The sequence below is a fragment of the Paramisgurnus dabryanus genome, chromosome 2 (assembly GCF_030506205.2).
Source record: "Paramisgurnus dabryanus chromosome 2, PD_genome_1.1, whole genome shotgun sequence".
NCBI classification, from domain to species: domain Eukaryota; kingdom Metazoa; phylum Chordata; class Actinopteri; order Cypriniformes; family Cobitidae; genus Paramisgurnus; species Paramisgurnus dabryanus.
In genome coordinates, this window is record NC_133338.1 from 45,284,408 (window position 1) to 45,307,852 (window position 23,445).

Below are 23,445 nucleotides of genomic sequence, written 5' to 3' on the forward strand. Positions count from 1 at the left end.
AAATGGTATGCAACTGTATGTATTTAACCTCGCTTTAATATCCTTAGTTGTGAGTGTAGATACAGGATCAATCATCATTCATGTGTTCTGCCTTCATGTGGAGGCAGCCAGTGTTGGGCTCAGTGCCAGTAGAGATTAACAGTATGTTCACGTTTGTTTCCTTCATCTAAGACCCTCAGGCCATTTTATGAACACACACATTCATTACTGTATATTCTTTACATACATTCACTAAAGATGAACCATTAACATCTCCTCAATCATTTGGAGTACAATTGGCTGAAAGTGACGGTTATTCGTTCGTTTTTGGGTAAGGGTTGAGCTGACCTGTACGCATGCAAAAGGCATTGAATAATTAAAAAGATTTTGTTACTGTTAATTGCGAGATTGCTTTTCAGTGTTACAGTCCAGATGTTAAATCACTTTTATGAATAATGGAAAGTTCTCTCTTCATAAAAGACTAAACTAGCTGTGGCATGCTATTGTATGTAAACAAAGAGGGTGGGGGCCGTGGTTAGACCGCTGAATGGTACTCTAGATATTGTGGTTTTTGTGTAGATATGATATCTCCGACACACTTCATACTGTTTCAGCCCCTACGGCTGTTCTCTCTCAGATTGAGTTACAGTTATAGTCATGTTTGGGTTTGCCTTCATGCAGATGTTGTCCTGAAAAAACACCTAAATGTGCGTGTGTGTGTGTGTGAGAGAGAAAGAGAGTCATAGGAGATTTACCTAATGGATTCCTTATTGTGAATTAATGATCTGTTATTCCACATTTGTACCCATCCCAAACCACCTTCTCTCTCTCCCCCTGTTCTCCAGCTCCGATCACACAGGGTGCAGGTGTGAACTTCACAATGGCCGACATGCCGAGTCAGCCGTACTATCAAGACCTGAACTCAGGAGTGAGTTTACACCGATCCCTCTCGTCTCCACCTGGCAGGTTAGCATGAGTGCTGAAACAACACAAACACACTTTATAAACAATTAATAATTCTTCTGTTGACTTTGTGGTTAAGAATACTATACAGAACACTTTATAAATGTGGAAAATGTGTGTGTTCGTGTTATATTTGGCTTTTCAGGATGTCGGGTGGCTTTAATTTTTATCTACATTCTAAAAAATGCTGGGTTATTTTCAACCCAGCGTTGGGTCAAAAAGGGACAAGCCCAGCTGTTGGGTAAAATGAACCCAGAAAATATTTATATTTCACCCAAATAGTGCTTTAAATCAATGCAGCATTTTGGGTTAAAACAACCCAGAATAGGGTTGAGTTCATCCCAAATAATTTCTATGTCATTTTACGGCTGGATGCATAACTGTTGTACTGAATACACAAGTAAAAGTCGGTCATTATAATGGTTTTAATGCGCATTCATCTGTCATCTGCAGTAAGAGGCCTAAGACCATCCCAGACGACAGTATGGACACCAGCCCCACTGGGCCAGACTTTTACTCATCACCCAGTTCACCAGCCAGCAGACCCTGGCATGAGAGAGACCAAGGTGAGAAATATTTTACAGTCAAGAGTATTAAGGTTGTAGCTCTTAGTACAGTATAATGTTGATAAACTAGTCTTTATCAGTTTAACTCTAAACTTCTCAGGCTTCATGCAAATATAATTAAAAACACATCAACGTGCATCAGCCTGTGGCATTCTTGTAACGTCTGCCATCCTTCTGAACGCTCACCAAACATTTGGGTAACAGTAATTATTTCCAGTGTGCCACAACTGAACATACAGCAAAACTTACAGAATGAAAAATGGTTGGTTGCCTTGTTTGTTTTGATTGAAATCTTTGATAAGACCGCCTTTAATAGTGATAAGTGTCACATTTTCACAGGGTGGAACTGTCCAGTCTTGTTTTATGTGGGCATGTGTGTGCCAGTATTGAGTATTGTTTCATTTCTATGTGTTGCTGTATTTCAAAGACTCATTTTTCCGCCTTTTTTAGCTTAGTTTAGTTAATATTTTAACACAATATAGAATAGATTGTTCTGTTTGTTAGTCCTTGTACTGTGGTGCAAAAACGAATGCACCCAAACAATTAAAAAACACCATGAATTTACAACATGCATAACTAACCTGTCACCTATGCATATAACATTGTGCTGTGTTGAACATCTTAATCGCCATTTGCAGGAATGAAAACTTCTGTTTAAATCCATGTTCACATATACAAATATATTCAGAAAAGGCACATATATTTATAAATAAATATGTGCTTAATGTAAATTCTTAAGTGTTCGAAAGAGTTTGTTTTTTTAGTATTTTAGCATTTTTATATAGCAATCAATTATTTTGATGTAAATCAAACTTAACTACCGGTGTCCTGTCTGCATGGGTAGGTAATTGATTTAAAGGGGATTTGTCTGGCGTGTGGCAACCATTGAACTTGACCCGACCTCTAAAGTGGGTGTGTCAAAGGTCAAGGCAGGGTTGTGACCTTTGTGTTTAGACAACAGATCCACATGGGATAGAGGGGGATTGAAAGGAGAAACTGCGGCATTAGTTACTCCTCGTACTCACTGACAGGACCACACGAATGCTGGGGGGACAGAATTTAGAAGAAACCTTTACAAATTTCTGTATAATTAAAACACATGTTTTTATAAGGTATACACAACCCCCCACCGCATGTTTTTTATTAAGTTTTTTTAATTAAATATCTATTTAGATTATGAGAATATTTAGAAGATTTTTCCAAAAATTTGTAGACACAAAAAACATTTGTTTATCAATTAACATACATTGTTTGCTGTGAATTTCAAGTCTTAACCAAAGAAAGATTAACAACTTAAACTGTATCTTGTAGCATGTAGGGAAGTGAAATGGTATGAGGGAGAGAGAGAGGAGAGAGAGAGATAGTCAGGCAGGTGTGATAGCGTCTGTTTGAACTTGTCCCTTGACAACCAACAGGTGGCCAATATGAAAGATAGAAAGAGAGCAATAAAGAACCACCATCAGCAATTTCAACAACATTTTTAATGTTTTGAGAAATCTGCTTTTCCAAATGCCATTTGTTTTCTTGATAGCAAAACACCCTTGCTACATGTTGATATTATTTCCTGTCCTATTTATGGTTTGTTTGTTTTATTGATTTTTTTTTCTTTTCCCTTAACTTTACTTGATGCTTCTGTTTTGCTGACGATTCACTGTGAGAGAAAAAGAAAGATAATATTGAGATGGATGGAGGAGAGGGGGATGGTGTAGAAAGGGGGATATAGCTCATGAGAAAGTGGTTTGTTTTGTAAAACTCATATCAGAAGGAGCAAGGCATGAATATTAAAGCCATATGAGGCCTTGACAGAAGGAATCTGCCTCGGCCAAAACAGCTCTCATGTGCAGAGAAACACACATAAATACACACACGAACAAAAATATACCTTTCTGATTTCATATCAAATAAACTATCGAAAAGGACCAAGTTGTTATGTTGTCACCGACGTGAAACAGTCGTCAATCTCTCGCCCTTTCTGTGTTTTTCTTGGAACTTGTTTGATAACTTAAAGGGCTGACAAAGAGAATATATCAGCTATATACCTCCGGTCTCCAAATTAGCACATTACAGTTTAGGCATATAGTGAAGACTTGAGATTAAGTTCTCTTGTTATTTACTCTTTTTTTATATATACAGCATACCTCACATCTTAGCACACCTTCCTTTTTGTCTTCTTACACACACACAAATGAAAAAATACTGTATATTGTAGAGATACTGTATATCGCCCAACAATCGGTATTGGTCGATAAAGTAATTTTTTGGTAACACTTTATTTTACGTGTTTTGTTACACATAACAATAACAGTTTATTATGCATAATGACATGCAACTTATCCTAAACCAAACCTTAATCCTAACCCCAACCCTATAGTAAGTACACGTTGTTGATGATGATTATTACTTGGTACTTAAATATGTAATTACACTGTAACAGTGACGCCGTAAAATAAAGTGTAACCATTTTTTACAACCAAGTGTAACAGCCGATAGCCATCGCCGATAGGGCTGGGTATCGATTCAGATGTTCCAGATCGATTCGATTTCGATTCACAAGCTATTAAATCGATTCGATTCCGATTCTCGAGTAAATTTTCGATTCCGGTTCTCAGGTAGGTTTTTATACTCGATTCTCGATTCAACTCAATGAATATAGATTTAATACACATACTATATTAATAAAAAAGAACAGTGAACAGCAGTTTACAAGTGGGTTATTAATAAAAAGAAATTAAAAGCCACAACACGTCTTGCTTGCGAAATCTAAAATGCTTCCATTCCTCCGTTCAATGTTTGCGGAAATAAATATGAAAAAATCGATTCTGCTCTTTGAGAATCGATTTTTAATCGACCACGTTTTAAAAAACGATTAATCGAAAAATCGATGAATTTGTGCTCCGTGGATAGAAAATGTATTAAACTAATGTTTAATATTAATGGTCATTATAGACGGTTTCAGCAGTAACAACATAAACAAGCGGCTTTCGTGGTCATCACGTAACTTCCGGTAAACTCTGCGAAGAATAAATAACAACAAAGTCCTTTTAAAGTATATTATTTATATAACAAGCTAAATAAACAGCACATAGATTACAAAGGAAACCAAAACATTTGTTATTTTTGATGAGGTATGTGTTTAAGAGTTCAGTTTCAGCAACTAGTCAGACCATTAAACAAACAGAAACAGGAAGTAAAGTTCAGACCAGACGCTTATCGCGTCACCGCACGTGCACCCGATGAAACCGTCTATATGAATGAATAATATTCAGAAAATGTAATCAGAATTTAGTTAACGCACGTTAATATAGCCACCAAACTATCAGCATCTGTCAATATTAGTCTGAATAATTGGTTTGCGGTATCAGTGGAAATTTTTTCGGTACGTCTCTATAGTATTTACTGTAGTAAATTGTAGTACACTGTAATATTATAGTAATTATTGCATATTTTAATATATACTACAGTATTCTATTGTATTAACTATAGTAAACTGGAGTAAATATTGCAGTATATTTATTATCTACTAGGATAAGGTTTAAAATCTTCTTTCTGATCTTCTGTAAAATGTGTGGTGACACAGTGTCATTTGAAAACCATACAGTATGGTAAATTCAAAGTTTCTGAAAAACTAAGTTTTACATTTAAAACTAGGGATCGGCACTATAGCCAAACGTGCGTTTTAATATTTTTCACAATACTCTTCCTTATATAGCTTATTATTTCTGTATTTACTCTAAAATGTCTTAAAAAGCTGACTTTTCAGTTTCACCAGAGGCACCAACAAAATTTTACCAAAGAGCCTTTTAGCCTTTTTAGGCAAGTAGATAAAAAATGTAAATGCAAGACGTATTTATTGTAAACTCTTGCTAGCAAGTTATACAAAGAAATAATGTGAAACTACTTAGTCAAGTGTAAATAAATAAATAAAATATTATTAAATATAATAAAAATGAAGTATAAATATTTTATTTTTGATATACACAATTTCAAAATCATATACAGTATACAAACCCCACATTAGGAGTGAGTGAGGTCAGTCTGTTAAACCTCTATGAGCAATGTTTATCTCTAGGTTAAGTCTAGGGGAGATTACATAGTTATTTAATCTCAGAAAGGTTTTTGTAATGACTTGTTTACATGTAAAATCTGTTTGTAATAAAGTGTATTAGGTGTATTATGTTTTAAAGAGTTTTCCGTTTTGTGTGGTGCTGTATAGCGTGAACACAGGGATAGGACACAAACACACACATACAAATACACACACATGGAATCCCCCTACATTCCAATGCCTTTGTGCTTTTCAGTCAAGATCATTTACCTTTTCCTGCTATCACAACACAAAGACTGAGAAAGAGAGGGAGGCAGAGATAGAGAGAGACGTTGAGTGAGAGAAACAGAGCATTTCTGAAGTTAAATACACAGAGACGTAGTGTAGTGATGCATTACTTCATCCAAAGCTGTCCAAACACACCACCACAAGACACCCTGTGAAGAGCTTGCTGATGTCATTAGCCTTGCATGCCTCCCTCGATTTTCCTCATCTTATTATTCCTGTTTCAATGCATTTTCCTCCTTTCTTGTCCATTTTCTCATTTTATCTTTGATTGTCAGGGAGGAGGCCAAGCGCTGCATCTCCTCCATGTCTGCTGGAGAAGCACTTGTTTCTATCTGTGTAGATGGGGTTTTTTTTGCAACAAAATAATATTTAAGCAAATTCTCTATAAAACAATATCATGTTGTTAAGTTCACGTGGTGTGAATTGCATTACAGTTGTGATGAGGTTAATCCTTTTTGTTTTGAATGGCTTTTTTATTACATAGTATTGATTCAGAAGTACCAGACACTGGATATAAAGAATTAGTTAAGCAAAAATCTGTTAGCTAAAATTATATCTAACCTTGTCTGATTTTTTAGCAGACATGTCATCTCCCACCATGAAGAAGCCCGAGAAGCCATTATTTAGTCCAACATCTCCACAGGACTCCTCACCTCGGCTCAGCTCCTTTCCCCAGCACCACCACCCAGGACTGACCGGCCATAGTGGTACGACTTTAAATTACTCCTCAAAATATCTGTATAGATATAAAGACATAAATAGGACTTCATGACTATATACAATTAAATTTGCTTAGGGTTTATTGAAAAAATGTGGCCGGCATGATGTATTCAATAAAGTGATAGCAACCCATGAGAAGCAGCTGATGGAATTCATGTTTTCATATTAAAACCTATTACTAAAGTATCTGTTCTCTCCGTGTGAAGTTATCTCCACCAGGAGTCCACCTCCACATTCACCGCTGCAGTTCTCCGCCTCTGCCATCCTTCCCCCGGCCCCCTCGCCCTACATCTCTCACAGCGCCATCCGTTACCCTCCGCACCTCAACCCGCCCGATTCCCTCAAAAACTACATGCAGCCTTATGACCCGTCCAGTCCACAGAGCAGCCAGGTAAGTTACTCACGTTCACCCACATGCACACGCATTAACCCCTAACACAATCATATGTAATTAGTACAGTGTTTGTTTCTACTGGAACAGAGCTTTTAATACTCACAACTGTGTCTGCATTGTCCACAATGTATAATAGATCCCAGCTGTTAAAACAGGGCGTTAGTTTAACGTCTCAATAGTAATCGAAATTGAGCCCCTTTCCTGAGAAACGCGCACATATGGGACAAGAACAGATTCGCAACGTACTAGAAATAATATGCATCATGTGTGCCGCAAATTGTCCGACATAATCATCGTGTTGTCACATGTGTTAACCATACCACGCTGCCGTACCCCCTGAAAATAATGAGACCCTCATTGTACGAACAGATTCGGTAAACACAAAGATGCTTCGGCGCAGCTTTCCTTTCCCTCCTGGCTCTGCCTCTCGCCGTCTGTCTATCTCGCTGTCTCTGGTTGTTCCCACTGCATCCAGCTCGAGTTTGATTAACAGGCCACATTGTTTCAGCGCGGTAATTGACCCAGTTTAGCTAACGAACACAAAATCATTAGTGGTTTGCTCTGTCGCCGCCTCGTCTAAATCGGCGCAGAGCGGGACGCTGGCCCAAACTCCGGCCTCTCCAACGCTGCTGCGGCTCTGTTTACCAGCGACGCTGTAAAGGAAACGAAGGGGAACGAATAAAGAGGGAGAAAAAGCAACAAAAAAAGCAAGTCAATAAACACTCCAACCAGGCCAGCCACTGCGCATTAGCACAAACACATATGTGCTCAATGTGGATCCAGCTCTGGAGTAACTACTGTTTCTGCATATGTTTATTATTTATTACATTAAGGAAAATTAAAGAGGAAAATTTTGTGCTATAACTGTATATTAATTAATACTGTCATAGACACTTTTTAAATAGAATATATGAAGCATGTAAAACATTTAACTGAGACTTTTACATCATGTACCTTTTACTGTTGTATTTCTGTTAAAACGTATTTCAGACTTGCAGAAATATATTTATAACATGCACTAAAATTTATTAATTTTAGCTTATAATTTCTCATTTATTATGTACACAATAGCGAGTCAATAAACAGATTGGCAACAGGACGGTAAGAAAGAAGAAAGGTTACACGTTACTCATTAAGGCATTGAAAGTTTGCTTTGCATATACTGTTATGTGTATATATGTGACACTGGACCACAAAACGAGTCTTAAGGACCACAGGTATATTTGTAGCCATTGCATAAAATACATTGTATGGGTCAAAATTATAATTGTTTTTAATGCAAAAATCATTTGGATATTAAGTAAAGATCCTGTTCTATGAAGATATTTTGTAAATGTATTTATCATTAGTAATATGTGTTGCTATGTGTTGCCAACTTTAAAAGTGATTTTATCAATATTTTAAGTTTTTGCACCCTCAGATTCTGGATTTTAAAATAATTGTTTCTCGGCCCAATATTGTCTTATCCAAACAAATCATACATCAATGGAAAGCTTATTTATTCGGATGCTGTGGCAGGCGGTGCCTTCTCTTTCGAGGGTCGCGAATTCAAAATATTTGTTCAGAGTGTCGTGTTTGGCTCATCATGTCAAAATATGTGTTTGGTGCGTCATGTGAAGTTATGTGCATTATGCGTCATGTCAAAATACGTGTGTGCTGCACACACGAAACTCTGATTATACATGATATTAAGCGAGTATCTGGCATACACGAGCGTCTCTTTTATCATAAACCCCTTTGAAGCATCAGCAGCATCCACGTATTTTGACATGACGCGTGATGCTTATAGGATGTTTCTCAATATATGTTCTTCAGCGATCTTGCGTCCTTGTGTTCTTGCTCTACGACATCATTAGCGGTCAAAGTTCAATTCCAATTCTCAAGAAAGCAAGTACAGAGGACATATGAAAAAAACCTGGATGTGTTCTTGATTTCGAGGATGCATCACGTGCAGACATGCTGAAATCGCTTTACCAGAAATCATTGCGGCAAAACAATGGCGGAGGTCAGGTGATCAACAGGAAGGTCGCACACATCTCAATTCTCACAATTGCGTTCTTGGAATTGAGAAACAGCCATAGTTTCACATGACGCACCAAACACATATTTTGACACGACGAGCCATCCACATGACATTTCAAACACATATTTTGAATTTGCGCCTCTCGAAAGAGAGGTCACCGGCCACCACTGCATCTAAATAATTAAGCTTTCCATTGAAGTATGGTTCGTTTGGATAGGACAATATTCACATACGCCAAACACATATTTTGAGATGACGAGCCACATACATGACGGGTTAAATACATTTTTTGACAAGCTTTGCCTCAAGGTCACTGGCCACCACTGTTAAAAAAATTGACTCTTATGACTCTCTTATGGTTTTGTGGTCCAGGATATATTTGCTTTTTTTAGTTATGCCAACATTGGTTCATTCACAATGATTTCTTTTGTTTTGGTAGTTAGTTGTTCTTTGTCCACTTAGTTGTGATAAAAGAAAACGAAATGATGCTTTCTTTTAAATGAAAAACTTTTTAATTTTAATTTGAAAATCTTTATTGTCATTGTACACGGTACCTTAGGGTGCAGTTCTATGGTGCTATTAGTACAAACAATTTAGAACTTAAATTAACAATGTAAATATAAGAAACACAATGACAAAACATACTTTACATTGACAGACATTTATTGCACAATTTTGACTAAAGTACATTCTGAATTGTTTAAAAATAAAGGTGATCTAAGAACATAATATATTTTTGACAGCTTCACCCTGCTGTGGTCATGGTGACTTAACTCCTCCTCCTTAGCAGGTGATGGATGGAGCTTCTGGTGCGACTGTGTTTAAAAAAAAATCTGTACATCTCTGCCAAGCAACCCAGACTGTCCCACTCATCTTAATTAGTAGCACGAAATGACTTCGAAAGTGATTGGCCTCTCCGAATATTGTATAAGTAAATCTAAACTCCTTTTGGGATATTGTGAGTGGTTAACACTTACATTACGTTTCTGCTTTAATTCATTTTCATGGGTTTTGAAGTTGCTTTAATTATGAGAACGTGTCCGAAGCATGCGATTATAGTCAGTATAGTTAATCTAGTTAAAGTTTTCGTTATGGCTTTGGTATTAATATAAATGCTTGCCATCAATCTTGACTAAATCCAGGGAGCAGTGATTAAAATCTTGTAACCTAATTGTATCCTGGAAGGGGAATAAACAATTCTGTCTTTAACAAATGCATTATGCCCCTTAAATTAAAACGCTGCTAAACTAGTGCGCAAATAAACATTTCAAATTCAATTTGATGTGTTCGGAAACACAACGCGGATTGTTTGAGGGATTTCTTCATTCTCTGTGTATGAAAGCAAGGTTGCGGTACTAAGTTTTATATGCCCGCTGCCCGAACGGTAAACAAAGGGCTCATAGATTGAACGAGGCAAAGCGCACTGGAACTGTTACTCGGGAGAAACCACAGGGAACGATAAAGGTCGTAAATATTTGCCGTTGCTGGGGTCCGGAGCTTGGTGGGGGGAGATCACTCTGCAAATAACACGGGGCATATAATCGGGTGGATGGGAGCCAGGATGTTTTTATGCTTGCTTTAACGCAGATTATATTACACCCTAATTAAACATTCTATTCACATTGGGGAACCCCATGGACACCATTCTCTTACATAAAGGCCTGTTTGAGTTTTGAACTTAGTGCCCCGCTATGTGAATTCTGTAGAGTCTGTCTCCTGCAGTCAGAATTTGAAGGTGGTAGACACTTTATCTTTCTCTCTTTCTATCCCTCTTTCTCTTTTGTGTTCCCTCCACCTCCTCTTTTTCTGTTTTTGTATCAGTTATGAAAAACGCACACTCAGCTTTGTAGGCTGATGGCTAGTGAAGACCAAAGTATTGCATTAATCTGCCTACATGTCTGTAAAAACAGAAAGGAACATGATCACTCGTGGCTTAATACATTCAAACCGGCCACAAATTCATGGAATGCTGACAGGCTGCTTTTCCTTTCCAATTTTGCAGCCCAACAGCAGCGGTCAGGTACTAGGGAAAGTTCCCAGTCACTTTACGCCAGTGCTGGCCCCCTCACCCCACCACGGGACGGTCAGACCAGTGTCTCTTTCGATGGCCGACACAAAGCCAATCACCACATCCTCAGAGGGTAAGTTTAACTTACATGCAATACCTGTGTCACACACACTGTATTTTTGTACTCGATACTGATTTTGTGTGGTATGTGTGTAGGTTATTCGTCTCCAGGCACCCCCACTGCCAACCGTTTTGTGGGACTGAGCCCCAGAGACCCAGCCTTTCTTCACCAGCAACAGGTGAGACACATCCCATCCCCCTTAACTTTTCCCTTCTGTCCCTTCCTGTTCTTTCCCAAATCCCCATCCAGCTGTTCGGCATTTTCAACAGGTGTCCACGTTTTCAGACAGGTAGCGCATCAAAAAATATCTTCATAATTTCTAGTCACATTCGTGGCCCTATGAATGAAAAGCAAGATATTTTAACTGTTATGACAGAACGAGGTGCAAACTTTTGCTGTCTGAAGGTTAAACTTGAATTTTTGTGTCTTTTATTTGTTGGTCTGTAAGACATGTGCATACTGTGAGATGGTTATTATAAAGCATTTGATGGCATTCTGGCGTTTAGCCTCTTACTTTCGATTGCTGAAAACCTCTTTCCACTTGCTCACCACAGTCACGTTTAGAGGTTTATGGTTTTTGCAAGTGTGGGTTTTTTTGCACTGTTATTAAAACGCGATTGGTTTCCATAAATTCATAGGTTTTCAAGGGCCCCCAGTTAATCCAGCCACCCCAAAAAGGATTCGGAAGTACATAAGATAAAATAAAAAATTGGGAACACTTTATTTTAGGGGTCCATAATAAGGCATTAATTAAATATATAGTTATACTATATTAACAATTAATTACAGCTAAGACAGTAATTAATAAATAACTGAAAAAATAGTAAGATTATATTACTTATTAATTGTTATGTGAATAAACAGTATGACTATGTTTGCCAATATTTTATTAAATAAACTAATATGTTTTAATTATGTGTACTTAGTGAAGTGTATAATCCTATATTAGTGAAATTTGAGATTCAAAGTGATATTGAGAGCAATTATGTTTTAATACTATTAGACCTACCATAAATAAATACATTACTAATATCTTCTAATAAAGACAATTTGACCCCCTGTTCTGAAGTAAATCTTTCTCCTTCAATTATTGATTGGTATGTACATTTATTGATCATTATTTAGCCAACAATTATGTAAGATTTGTATTGATTTTACAACACTTTTACTAATAAATGGTTAATAATCTATAGGGCTCAACATGTACCGGACAAGTTTCGATGGGTTTTTCGAAGTTCTGCCACCAAATGTATTGACATAATTGCCATAATTTCCCTCAATATTGTTTTAAATCTCAAATTTCACTAATATAGCATTATATACTTTCTTAGTACACACAATTGAAACATTTGTTATTAAGTTTATTTAGTAAATATCGGCTAACATAGTCATACTATTTATTCAGATAACAATTAATCATAGTTAATTAATAACAGGTAATATAGTCTTACTATAGTCTTTTTCATAGTTAATCAGCTGTTATTTATTGTTAACTATATTCTTAATAAATGCATTATTAATGCCTTATCATGGACCCCTAAAAAAAGTGTTACCTAAAAATACATTTCATTTCATTGCATTAGATGAACAAAATATCAAACCAAGCTATATCTTCAATTGATAATGGTGCCAATTATAGACTTTTATCCATAAAAAATTCCAGTTACTTTAATAAACTTAAAATAGCATTTTTGTTTTGAGATACTTTCCATCCACACTGATACTTTTTAATGTTTTTTATAGTTGCATACATTCATTGTTTTTTAATAGTTTTTCCTGTCCACACTCCAACTTGAAAATAGTTTTTTAAAAGTATCCACGTGGGACAACATATCAAAATTGTTCAGCTTTCACTGGACATGAGCGACATAAGGATTTGAAGGGAAAGTATTTGATGTATAATAGGTGCTAAGACATTTGATTCAGCTCCTTGTATATCTTTACAAGAAATATTCCACTGTTTCTTAAAAATACTTTTTTGGGGGGCTGCTGTGAATTATTTTAAACATATACATTCAGTACAAACTATAGTCTACTCAAATAGTCTCTTTTTATTTTCTCTTTTAACCGTTCAGTTAACAAGTCAGAATTGACAGATTTATTTACAGCAAGGGATGTTTCTTGAACCCTTTATTAGGATGGCTTCCTTTGAGACCCATTCCAAAATAAAATGTATCTTGTCTTACAGTGCTATAACTACTGTCGAACAATAGCTAGCATTGTCTTTAGATGGACAAAATGATATACAGCAAAAACATGAGCGATGTGGTTTATGTCAGGCCAGGCTTATAAGGTACTTAGTGAATTTTCTTGTTTTGGCAAAAACCTCAGTATTGTAAAATGAAAAATTGTCGTGTATGTGCGTGAGCGGCAACGGCCCCGTGCAGCATTAAAGGGCTGGTCTGAGGCCAATATTTTCCACCCTCCTCTAATTGAATTCATCTGCACGCGGCGACATCATAATTAGTGGTTTTCTCCAGCTCCGCTCCTGAGTTACAGTAATGGCAAGACTCACTTTTATTGCTCTCTGGTTTGGCATAGTTGGACTGTGCCACAAAATACACAGCTCACCACCAGGGACGGTACTTCAGGCTGCCTCATTTAAAAAACATGGGAGTAATTACTTTGAGAACGATTTTATTAAGATGCCTGTGGGTGATGGATTGATAAAATTGATTATTAGACTTAATGAAGGGAAGGATATTGATCAAACCGAAAGATCGATGGATGGAGTAGCTTGATGAATGAGTGCACGGAGAGATGGATGGATGTTCTTTATAGTATCTTTTAGCAGGTATCGCACACAGGCTCGGCAGCTGTCGTCTTTCACTACTGACCCACCTCTTGCTTAATGCCTTTTGTTTTAGCTGTAGTTTACTTAACAGGGAGAGGGATCAGATGACAGCCATCAACATCCATCATGGTGTTATGTACTTGAGCTTTCGTTTGTCCTTGAAAGTGAGATTTGTGTAGCGATGCCTGACCCTTGTTAACCATTGAGCCGGCACTTTCATTGGGTAAATAATGTGTCCAGTATACACTAGCTTTGATTCTGGGTGATTTATCATTGGATATTATGAGATGTATTGACACCTGTGCACCCCTGCCGGGCTTTTGTCAGAGCATGTGGAGTGACGTGTGGGGCGTATGGATTACAGCCGTCGCCGTGGCGTCACCTTACAGACCCGTTGAGCTTTTTTCCCAGCATGCTGTGGGGCAGGGTGCTGCGTAGAGCTCAGCCTGACTGTCTGGAAACTGAGAAAGCTTCAGACGCTCAGCGGGGTTCATTCTTTCTTTCTATTTAATGTCTTCGTTCATTTTCTTTCAATTTATCTTTTTTCATTTGTTCTTTCTTTCTTTCTTTCATTCATTTGTTTATTCTTGCGTTTGTTCTTTCTTTCTTTCTTTTCTGTTTAATGCCTTCATTCATTTTCCTTCAATTTATCTTTCTTTCATTTGTTTTTTATTTTTTCTTCTTTCGTTCGTTCGTTTTCCATTCTTTTGTTCTTTATTTTTTTCTTTATTTCGTTCATTCTTTTTTTCTTTCTTTCTTTTTTCTTTCTTTCTTTTCAAATCCATCTATGTTTTTCCCCTCTATTTGTATCTTTCTCTCTCTCTTTATCTTTCTTTCATTTGTTCGTTCGTTCGTTCATTCTTTTTTTCTTTCTTTCTTTCTTTTTTCTTTCTTTCTTTCTTTCTTTCTTTCTTTTCAAATCCATCTATCTTTCTTTCTTTTCTTTCAATTTATCTTTCTTTCATTTGTTCGTTCTTTTTTCTTCTTTCGTTCGTTCTTTTTCCATTCTTTTGTTCGTACTTTTGTTCTTTCTTTATTTTTTTCTTTATTTCGTTCATTCTTTTTTTTTTTCTTTCTTTCTTTCTTTCTTTCTTTCTTTCTTTCTTTCTTTCTTTCTTTTCAAGTCCATCTATGTTTTTCCCCTCTCTCTGTATCTTTCTCTCTCTCTTTATCTTTCTTTCATTTTTTCGTTCGTTCGTTCATTCATTCATTTTCTTTCTTTCTTTCTTTTTTCTTTCTTTATATTTAATGCCTTCATTCATTTTCTTTCAATTTATCTTTCTTTCATTTGTTTGTTCTACTTTCTTCTTTCGTTCATTCTTTTTCTATTCTTTTGTTCATAATTTTGTTCTTTCTTTCTTTTTTCTTTATTTCGTTTATTCTTTTTTCTTTTTTTCTTACTTTTTTCCTTTCTTTTCACATCCATTTATGTTTTTCTCCTATCTCTGTATCTTTCTCTCTCTCTCTCTCTCTCTCTCTCTCTCTCTCCTCTCTCTCTCTCTCTCTCTCTCTCTCTCTCTCTCTCTCTCTCTATCTATCTATCTATCTATCTATCTATCTATCTTTCTTTCATTTGTTCTTTCTTTCGTTTGATCTTACTTTCTTTCTTTCTTTCTTTCTTTCTTTCTATTTAAAGCCTTCATTGTTTTTCTTTCTATTTATCTTTCTTTCATTTGTTTGTTCTTTTTTATTTTATTCGTTCTTTATTTATTTATTTATTCATTCTTTCTATCGTTTGTTCTTTTTCCATTATTGCATTCGTACTTTTGTTCTTTCTTTCTTTATTTCGTTCATTCTTTTTTCTTTTGTTCTTTCTTTCTTATTTTCGTTCTTTCTTTTTTCTTTCTTACGTTCTTTTCTTTCTTTTTAAAATCCATTCATGTTTCCCCCCCTCTCTCTGTCCCTCCTCTCTCTCTCTCTCTGCATTGAGAGGGTCTCTGTATATGCTCAAACACGCCCTCGGTATAATGACTCCATTACATAAACATTCACGGCGTCTCTTTAGCCTCAGTATACTGGAGTCAGTAAATCAGGCGGGTGTGGCCATACATACATAATCACTCCTCCTATTGGTCCCACAGCAACAGTTTAAGCTTATTGAATTCATAAGAACCAGCTGTAAGCTTATAGGCCCTATGCGAGACATTGCTGATTGTGATTTGTGGCACTGGGTCCTTCATATAATGTCCTTGTTGTCTGTTGTCGCCAGCACATTGACATATGATGATGCATGTTTAGGCGCTGTATGACATGGTGCTCTGAAGTGGCAGCTTTAGGATGGCGGCCATTAGCGTAATGGACAGTTTCCTGTGATAAGCCATAAAGACAATTCACCCTGAGTGTAGACGGTGGAGAACAGAGTTGAGGCTTTGCCCTTTACTACACCGTGTTTATGAGAAGGGTGATGAAAAACCAATGTGCTTTAGGTGCAATGCATACGTATGTTATGTACAATATTACTCAAATATGAATTTATTTCACATGCTTTCTCTTATGATTTTATTAAATAGCTAGATATGCATATTAGCGTTTACAATGACACCTGACAGACAGAAATCCAGACAAATGATAGACAGATGTCCTCATAGTGTAAATTTCACAATGGCATTGTTGTTAAATCAAGCTCATGCACAACTCACTCCTAACCCAAACACACAGGGGAAATGACAGATGAGCATTCATGCACACAACCCGACAGCACCTGCTCTGGACTGATACCCCTGTGTGACGTGTTTGTGAAAACACCAGCGAGGAGTAGATTTCATTAACCGCCCTCCCCAGGGGTCCCTGCCTTTTCTTCCAGTGTTTCTATTTTGCCCTCATCCCTCTCCCAGAGCCCCGATCTGTGATCACAATCTATTGCTAACGTGCTAAAGCAGCCCAAAGCTGTAAGAGGGCTTTGGTTGATGATGCACACACCTCTGTGATCTTGTAGCGGCACCTGTGAGCGGTAGGAACTGGAATGTGCGGCTAACAGCTGACGTCAAATTTGGTGCTGGGGATCGTGCTATCATTTCTTTGATGCAGAGATACCATGTGATGGTATCTTAACTGGGCCATTTGCATTAACGCTTGAATCTTATGACACTACATTTTTATCAGCGTCCTGACTTAGCATTCGGACCTACAGCCTTTGCATAACAAATTAGCGAAATGCAACCGTTTTTAATTGTACATCATGCATCTTTGTTTAAAATTGATGTAGCTGAGTGCAGATTGTATGCACGCTGTTTGATTTGGCTAGTTAATGCTTCAATAGATACATTTGCTAAACTCGTCCTTCTCGGTACTCTACTGAGTTGACCTTATGCACTTAGGATACAGGCAGTAGAGCGCATCCAGGATCTTTTCAGCATGTATTGTATGAGCGTGTTTTTTCAGAGCATGGGGTCGACCAAAACAGGATGAAGGAATGTGCACTACCAAAACAGTCTGATAGCTGACCTCGACTTTGCCCCACGGCCATTGTTTTCTGGCTTCAGGTCGCCGGAGAACACACTCACTGGTGGAGTTTGTTCAAGTAGAGCTGGCAGTACTGACGGAGGTGGATATCCGCACATAGCAATGTTTAAATACTTAAATATTACTCACACTGTAGAACATGTTCGGCAAAACGGCTCCTTAACATTTTTTATTAAACTAAATTGTTGACCTGTCTGTAAAATCCAGACTAAAGTCACATGATTTAACAATGAGATTTGGAGAATCAAAGTTTGATTTCAGTCATAGATTTCACATAAATTTTAGTCATATACATGACCTCAGTCGATATTAAATAGATCAAGGTTATATTTTCTTATATTTTTTACATTATTTTATGTTGAAAACTTAACTAGGTCTTCCCACACATGGTCTTTTACTGTATAGCTAAAGCACCAATGACTGGCCCACCAAGCAAGCAGTGAAATTCCTGTAAATTCCCGTTCGGTTTTAGCACTCGTGTTCAACTAATTTATGTGCTTTCTCTCTGGGAAATGAGTATTCCAGCCACCCGAAACTCTCTGGGAGAGCACTAAAGCATCTTTGAAGTAAATATAGAAAATCAATTATTCACATTGCTAGATTTATTGCAATGGAAATGGATTTGATTTGGGAGCGTACAGGTGCTTTCCAGAAACGGTGAAAGGTTTTGACAGCGAATAAGTGGGATTGAATATTCAGAAGCAAATGTTTCTGAAGAAAGCATGTATACGACGTGTGTGTCTGGAGTTTGTGCATTAGCAAAATGGAAAGTTCGACAAAGCGTTCGGATTTTATTGCTTTTAGTGTTTTACTGTAAACTTGTTTTGTTTTTTGTGGCAGACATACACATTTTGCTTCTCACATTTATAGGCATACAATTTGGTGTGTGTGTGTTTCTTTGTGTGACCATTAACTTGTTTTTGAATCATCCACATTGACCTCTTTAAAAACAGTAGTTTTAAAATGAAAGCCAGTTTAAGAACAATTAAACTCTATTGACCAGAATTAGTTTCTCAAATAGCATGTTTCATGTTCTGCTTCAATGCAAACAGGCTGCTTTGAAAATATCTAACAACAGTGATGTGTCCATAACTGCATGCAGCACTTGGAATGCATGACCTTACTTTGATTCCAATGCATTCTGGGATAGATGAATAACTCCATGTAACCCAGCCCCCATTTTTGTATACTAACCTCTTCTTTTGCTTTCAGGATGATTAATATTTAGTCAACTAATTTTTATTGCATGCCACATAAAACGACTGCTTTCTGTTTGTTAACCTTTTTGACTCTTTTAAGTTTAAATAGAAAATAATTGTGTTTTAAAAGTAGTAGTCCAGAAACTGAACATAAGATTTAAAATCTAATCTTTAATCCATAATCCAGAACTATTAATCCTGAGCATTAGTAATGCGTTGTATGTCTTTAGAAATGTAAGATTAACATCAGATAAATGTAAGAATATGTGTTGAGATGAGCTTAGAGCTGCAGGTTTTGTTGCATGCTAAATGTGTGTTAGTTGCCGTTGTGCTGGCCCAGTTGTCTGACTGAGAGGTGTTTGATTGACAGCTAAGGATTTGTGACTGGCCCGTGAATCAAAACATCAGGTCATATGGCTCAGAGGAGACTTTGGGGATTTCTTGGCAAAGGTAAAAGTTTCCTTTTATTTTCAACCCACCTCTCCATTAAGTATTACTTTGTACAACCTATTTCAGCAATAATCCAATACCCGCACCAACTCGGTCCTGATCAGGCCCTCTTTTACTGTGTTTTTACACTCATTGAAAGAAAGGGGTCCATTTACATATGTGACCCTGGACCACAAAACCATTCATAAGTTGCATGGGTATATTTGTAGCAATAGCCAACAATACATTTGCATGGTTTTGTAAATTTATCACTGTAATTATATCAAAAATGTATTTTTTATTACTAATATGTGTTGCAACTTTAAAGGCGATTTTCTTAATATTTTACATTTTTGCACCCTCAGATTCCAGATTTTCAAATAGTTGTATCTTTCCTATCTCAACAAACACCACATCAATGGAAAGCTTATTTATTCAGCTTTCAGATGATGTAAAATCTCAAGTTCAAAAAATTTACCCTGTTTTGTGGTCCAGGGTCACATATTTTATTATAAACATAATCTTGTAGTCTGGATATCTTTTGTGCTTATTCTGATCTTTAGGTTTAAATAATAATTAATTTCCAAATGTTTTATCTCCCAAAGTGTAGTAGTAAATGTAACCCCTTTTTCAGGCTATAACAAAACTGCTACTCTTGGATTGGATTCTCAGAGCAAAATAGTGTTTTGTGATTCCTAATTTATAAAAAAGTCAGATATATTATTGGTAAACATTCTTATCTCCATGAAATAATGACAGTTAGGAAGTTGATCCCTATTGGGAAAAAGCAGAACTCCAGCATCTGCCTGAGGTTCACGAACGGCAGAAAGCTGCATATTTGCAAAGGTCACCACTAAGCTTGGCTTTTCAGAGTAGAGGCAGTCAAGACTGTTTATTTGATTAAATCACTTGCACCCTCCCTTCTGTACCCCGTTCCATATAAATAAAAAAAAACATACACTGGCTCTAAAAACATTTGATCACTTATGGTACACTTAAAAATGTGTGAATGTCATTACTTTAAATAACAAACCATTTTGGCATTTTCTGCAATGATAGTGCAAGCATACTTTTCTTGAATTATACATGAATTATAAAACAATAGAAGTACTGTTCACAAATATTTGGACACTTTTTTGGTTGGCCATATCTATGGTTCAGATAATGAACAAAAATTGGTTGAAAATAAAAGTCTAGTATAATTTTCATGGATGCCACTCGGTATGAAATTTTGTTAAATGTAGCCTAAGGGGCCGTTTACACGACTATGATTTTAATCATAACATTTTATGCGGTTTGGCTGTTTGCTTAGGGGCGATTCATATTTCCCGTCTTTTGCAGGCACAATTACGATTCTTTCAATGCAGACGCGGGACAAGCGCGCTCAAATAGAGAGTGACGCGGTTGCGACGTGCACACGGTATGCAGCATGCACGACTACAGTATAACCAAAACAACAATGGTAGCCTTCAATTATTTTACAGTTAGCCTTATAACATTATTAAAGCTTTCCCAAAATTATAGTCTAGGGTAGGCATGGACAGGTGATCGGTTTCAAGGTATACCGAGGTTTTAAACAGTCAAGGTTTCAAAACCACTAAAATGTTTTGCGATACTGTCTCCAAGGTATGAGCTGTGTTTATACAAAATTCATTAAATCATTAAGTCACGTGATTGATTTGATGTTTACATTTAATATATATATATTTTTTTGAAAGCATATTATAATTTAAAGGCTTTATTTTTGCATTTGAAAATAACACATTTTAGTGTTGCAATGGCAATACTGCAACAACGTAAAACCGTGGTATTTTTGCTAAAGGTTATCATACCGACAGAATCTTATACCGGCCCATGCCTAGTCCAGAGTCACTTGCAGTAATAAACCTTATCGTCCGCATAAACAAATCTGCTTGATACTTTTACTGTTTTGTTTGTTTGCATTTTCGCTCTGTAGACGAATGTGTATGTGCGCAGGCTGGTAGTGTTTCTTTTCAAGGTTACTTTCAAGGCTACTGGCCTTGCATACGTAAAACTGCGAATTTGGCCATCTTTGCGGATCCGTGTAAACTCTGATCTTTTTGACAGCGTTGTTGTGTGTACGTGAAATCTTTCAAAAACGCAAAGGTTTGTACACATATTTTTAGTGCCCAATGTACATTTCCAATAAACTTTCTGGTTTTGAGCTGTAGTTCAGAAAGTCCTTGTAATGCAGTGCCTCTCGTGCAGTCATAAATCACGGTGCAATATTAAATGCGTACAGCCGGATCTCAGTGTAAGATGGACTTAGTGTGAGATTTGTCCTTGAGCCATATCCCCTCTCTTTCAGTCGCTCGTTCGCTCTGCACCTCTCCGCGGCGGCTGGCGGAAAGATATTGCTCAGCACTTCCTCACCGCAGTAGTGTGGAGAGACAGAGCAACACTAAACACACTCTTACCTCCTTCGGCAACAGGCATACAGGCCCCTGCTTTCATTACATTACATTACACCCCTTTCTGTGGCCTCCTAATAGACCGTACGAAGTATAGTGGAAAAATGTTCACTGTTACATTGCACACGGAGATTTCATAATCAAAGTGAAGTTATTTAGCATTAAGTTGTTGATAGATCAAACCCAGATAATATAATATTCACTCAAATTAATTTAACTATTGATAAACTACTGATCAACTAATTACTGTTGTTAAATCTTCTTGTGCTTAGCCGAGCAGTTGTTTGTTAAAGAATTTATTGATGATGGTACTGCAGTGTGCACTTTTTCATTGACCTTTTTGTGTCCCACCCTTGTAAAATTCGTATTCAAATGAAGTGTCTGTGTGCACAGGCCTTTTACTTATTCATAAATGTGTTAACTAAATACAGGAGATGCCACAGGGATCCTGAGAAGAACCCAGCAAATGGGATCTCACAGAAACCCCCTGATGAGAACGCAATCAGTGGATGGGTTTGATCAATCTACAAAAACAGATGCAATGTATGTGCATCTGATGCACTGTTTTTTTAGTAAAAGGCTGATTAAAGAAGTGTTTAGGCAGAACGTGACTAGACAGCAAGATGCTGCAGATGAAGTCTATCGCAGTTGCAGAGTTGACTTCAGGTCATTGGCTTATGGAAATGTGATTTGTTGCATGTATGCGCTAGCGAAGTTGCGATGACGCAGTGCGGTGCATGCCAGTCCACGGCTCAACCCAAATTGAATTGCAGCCAGACTTGCTTGCTGCCATCTTACAGGAAATGGGTCAGCAATCCATTAAGATGGCATAAGAGAATCTAATTTAGCATGTGATCCCAAAATGAAGCAGACCCAGTTCCTGTAGCCGGGCGGACCTTTGAGAAGAAAGACTAGCGGGAAGAGATCTGATGAACGCTGTTCGTTCCTCTTCCTTTTGTCCTACGTAACAACCATCTCCTTAGTGATGGGGGGCCATCAAACTTCTAGTTGTCTTGTAACTAGGGGAAACCAGACAGTAAGTAACATCAGACTGAACCTTGAACTGGGGGAGAAAGGGTAGACCCGCCCCATGGCAATCCATCAGACTGTTTATTAGCACTTTGCAAAGGCACAGTTAAAGGCGGCTGTGCATGGGATAGTTTACAGGCTGGAGGGGGCGGACTGTCTTTGCTGGGCCATTAGTTTTCCTAATCCTTACTAAAGTTTCCCAGTGTAGGTGTTTAGGGATGGAGGCAGAAAAGAAGAGAGAAACTTTGATATTTGTGCCGTCTTTCAATCGCAAGTTAAGCGATAACTTCTGTAAACCAATAAAGTAGGATAGCGAGCGGGTGATTCTCACGAAATCCAGACTTAGAAGGTGTCCAGCATCAGATTTTTTAAAAAGCCATTGAAGACCATTTTTTTTGCACATATAAGATTAAGGTCTGAACTTACTATAACCATTATTTTTAGAGGATTTAAAACATATTTCCTATAGAAGTATTTACATGATTATCATTATAAAAAATTATCATTACCGCAACATGATCTTACATTAAATATATGCATTTACAAACTCATGTTTCGGTAATGAGAACTAAAAAGTAGTCAAGGTACTATGAAAAACAAAATTTCAACTTTTATCTGAAGAGAAAAAATAAGAATTGCTTACCTGGAAGCCATCTTAAGTGTCACAGTCAATTATGTCCCTTCCAACATTTTTTTTTTTAAATTATTAGTTCCTTGAGGGCTTAAACAATGATTGAAAATTGTTGTGGAGGATGAGAAAATTGGTATTGGACACATTTATATTCCTTATTATTGTCTCTACATTTACCAATGATCACCAAATACCACATGTTTCTTTACTGTAAATGTTTATAGTATAACATGCACTGAAGCTTTTTTTTTTTATTTTTTAATTATAAATTTTCCATGTCAAAGAACCCAAATCCAGTCATGTACACATTGCGGTAATGAAAATGTTCCCCTTAAATGTGGAAAAAACAACAAAATTGGTTT

The 23,445-nt window shown here is 37.0% G+C and overlaps 1 protein-coding gene across 8 annotated transcripts in view; it reads left to right on the top strand.

Annotated features, from left to right (window-relative positions):
- Positions 1 to 23,445, top strand: part of LOC135778589 (nuclear factor 1 B-type-like) — a 97,321-nt gene that overhangs the window by 64,106 nt on the left and 9,770 nt on the right. For 4 of the 8 annotated variants that reach the window (XM_065288981.2, XM_065288985.2, XM_065288983.2 and 1 more), the window contains exons 5-11: positions 825 to 945; positions 1,396 to 1,508; positions 6,420 to 6,548; positions 6,768 to 6,952; positions 10,981 to 11,119; positions 11,203 to 11,285; positions 18,933 to 19,012. In XM_065288981.2, coding sequence (XP_065145053.1) covers positions 825 to 945; positions 1,396 to 1,508; positions 6,420 to 6,548; positions 6,768 to 6,952; positions 10,981 to 11,119; positions 11,203 to 11,285; positions 18,933 to 19,012 — 850 coding nt within the window. The remainder of the gene's footprint in view (positions 1 to 824; positions 946 to 1,395; positions 1,509 to 6,419; positions 6,549 to 6,767; positions 6,953 to 10,980; positions 11,120 to 11,202; positions 11,286 to 18,932; positions 19,013 to 23,445) is intronic. The other 4 variants (XM_065288982.2, XM_065288987.1, XM_065288984.2 and 1 more) reach the window with 2 other exon arrangements.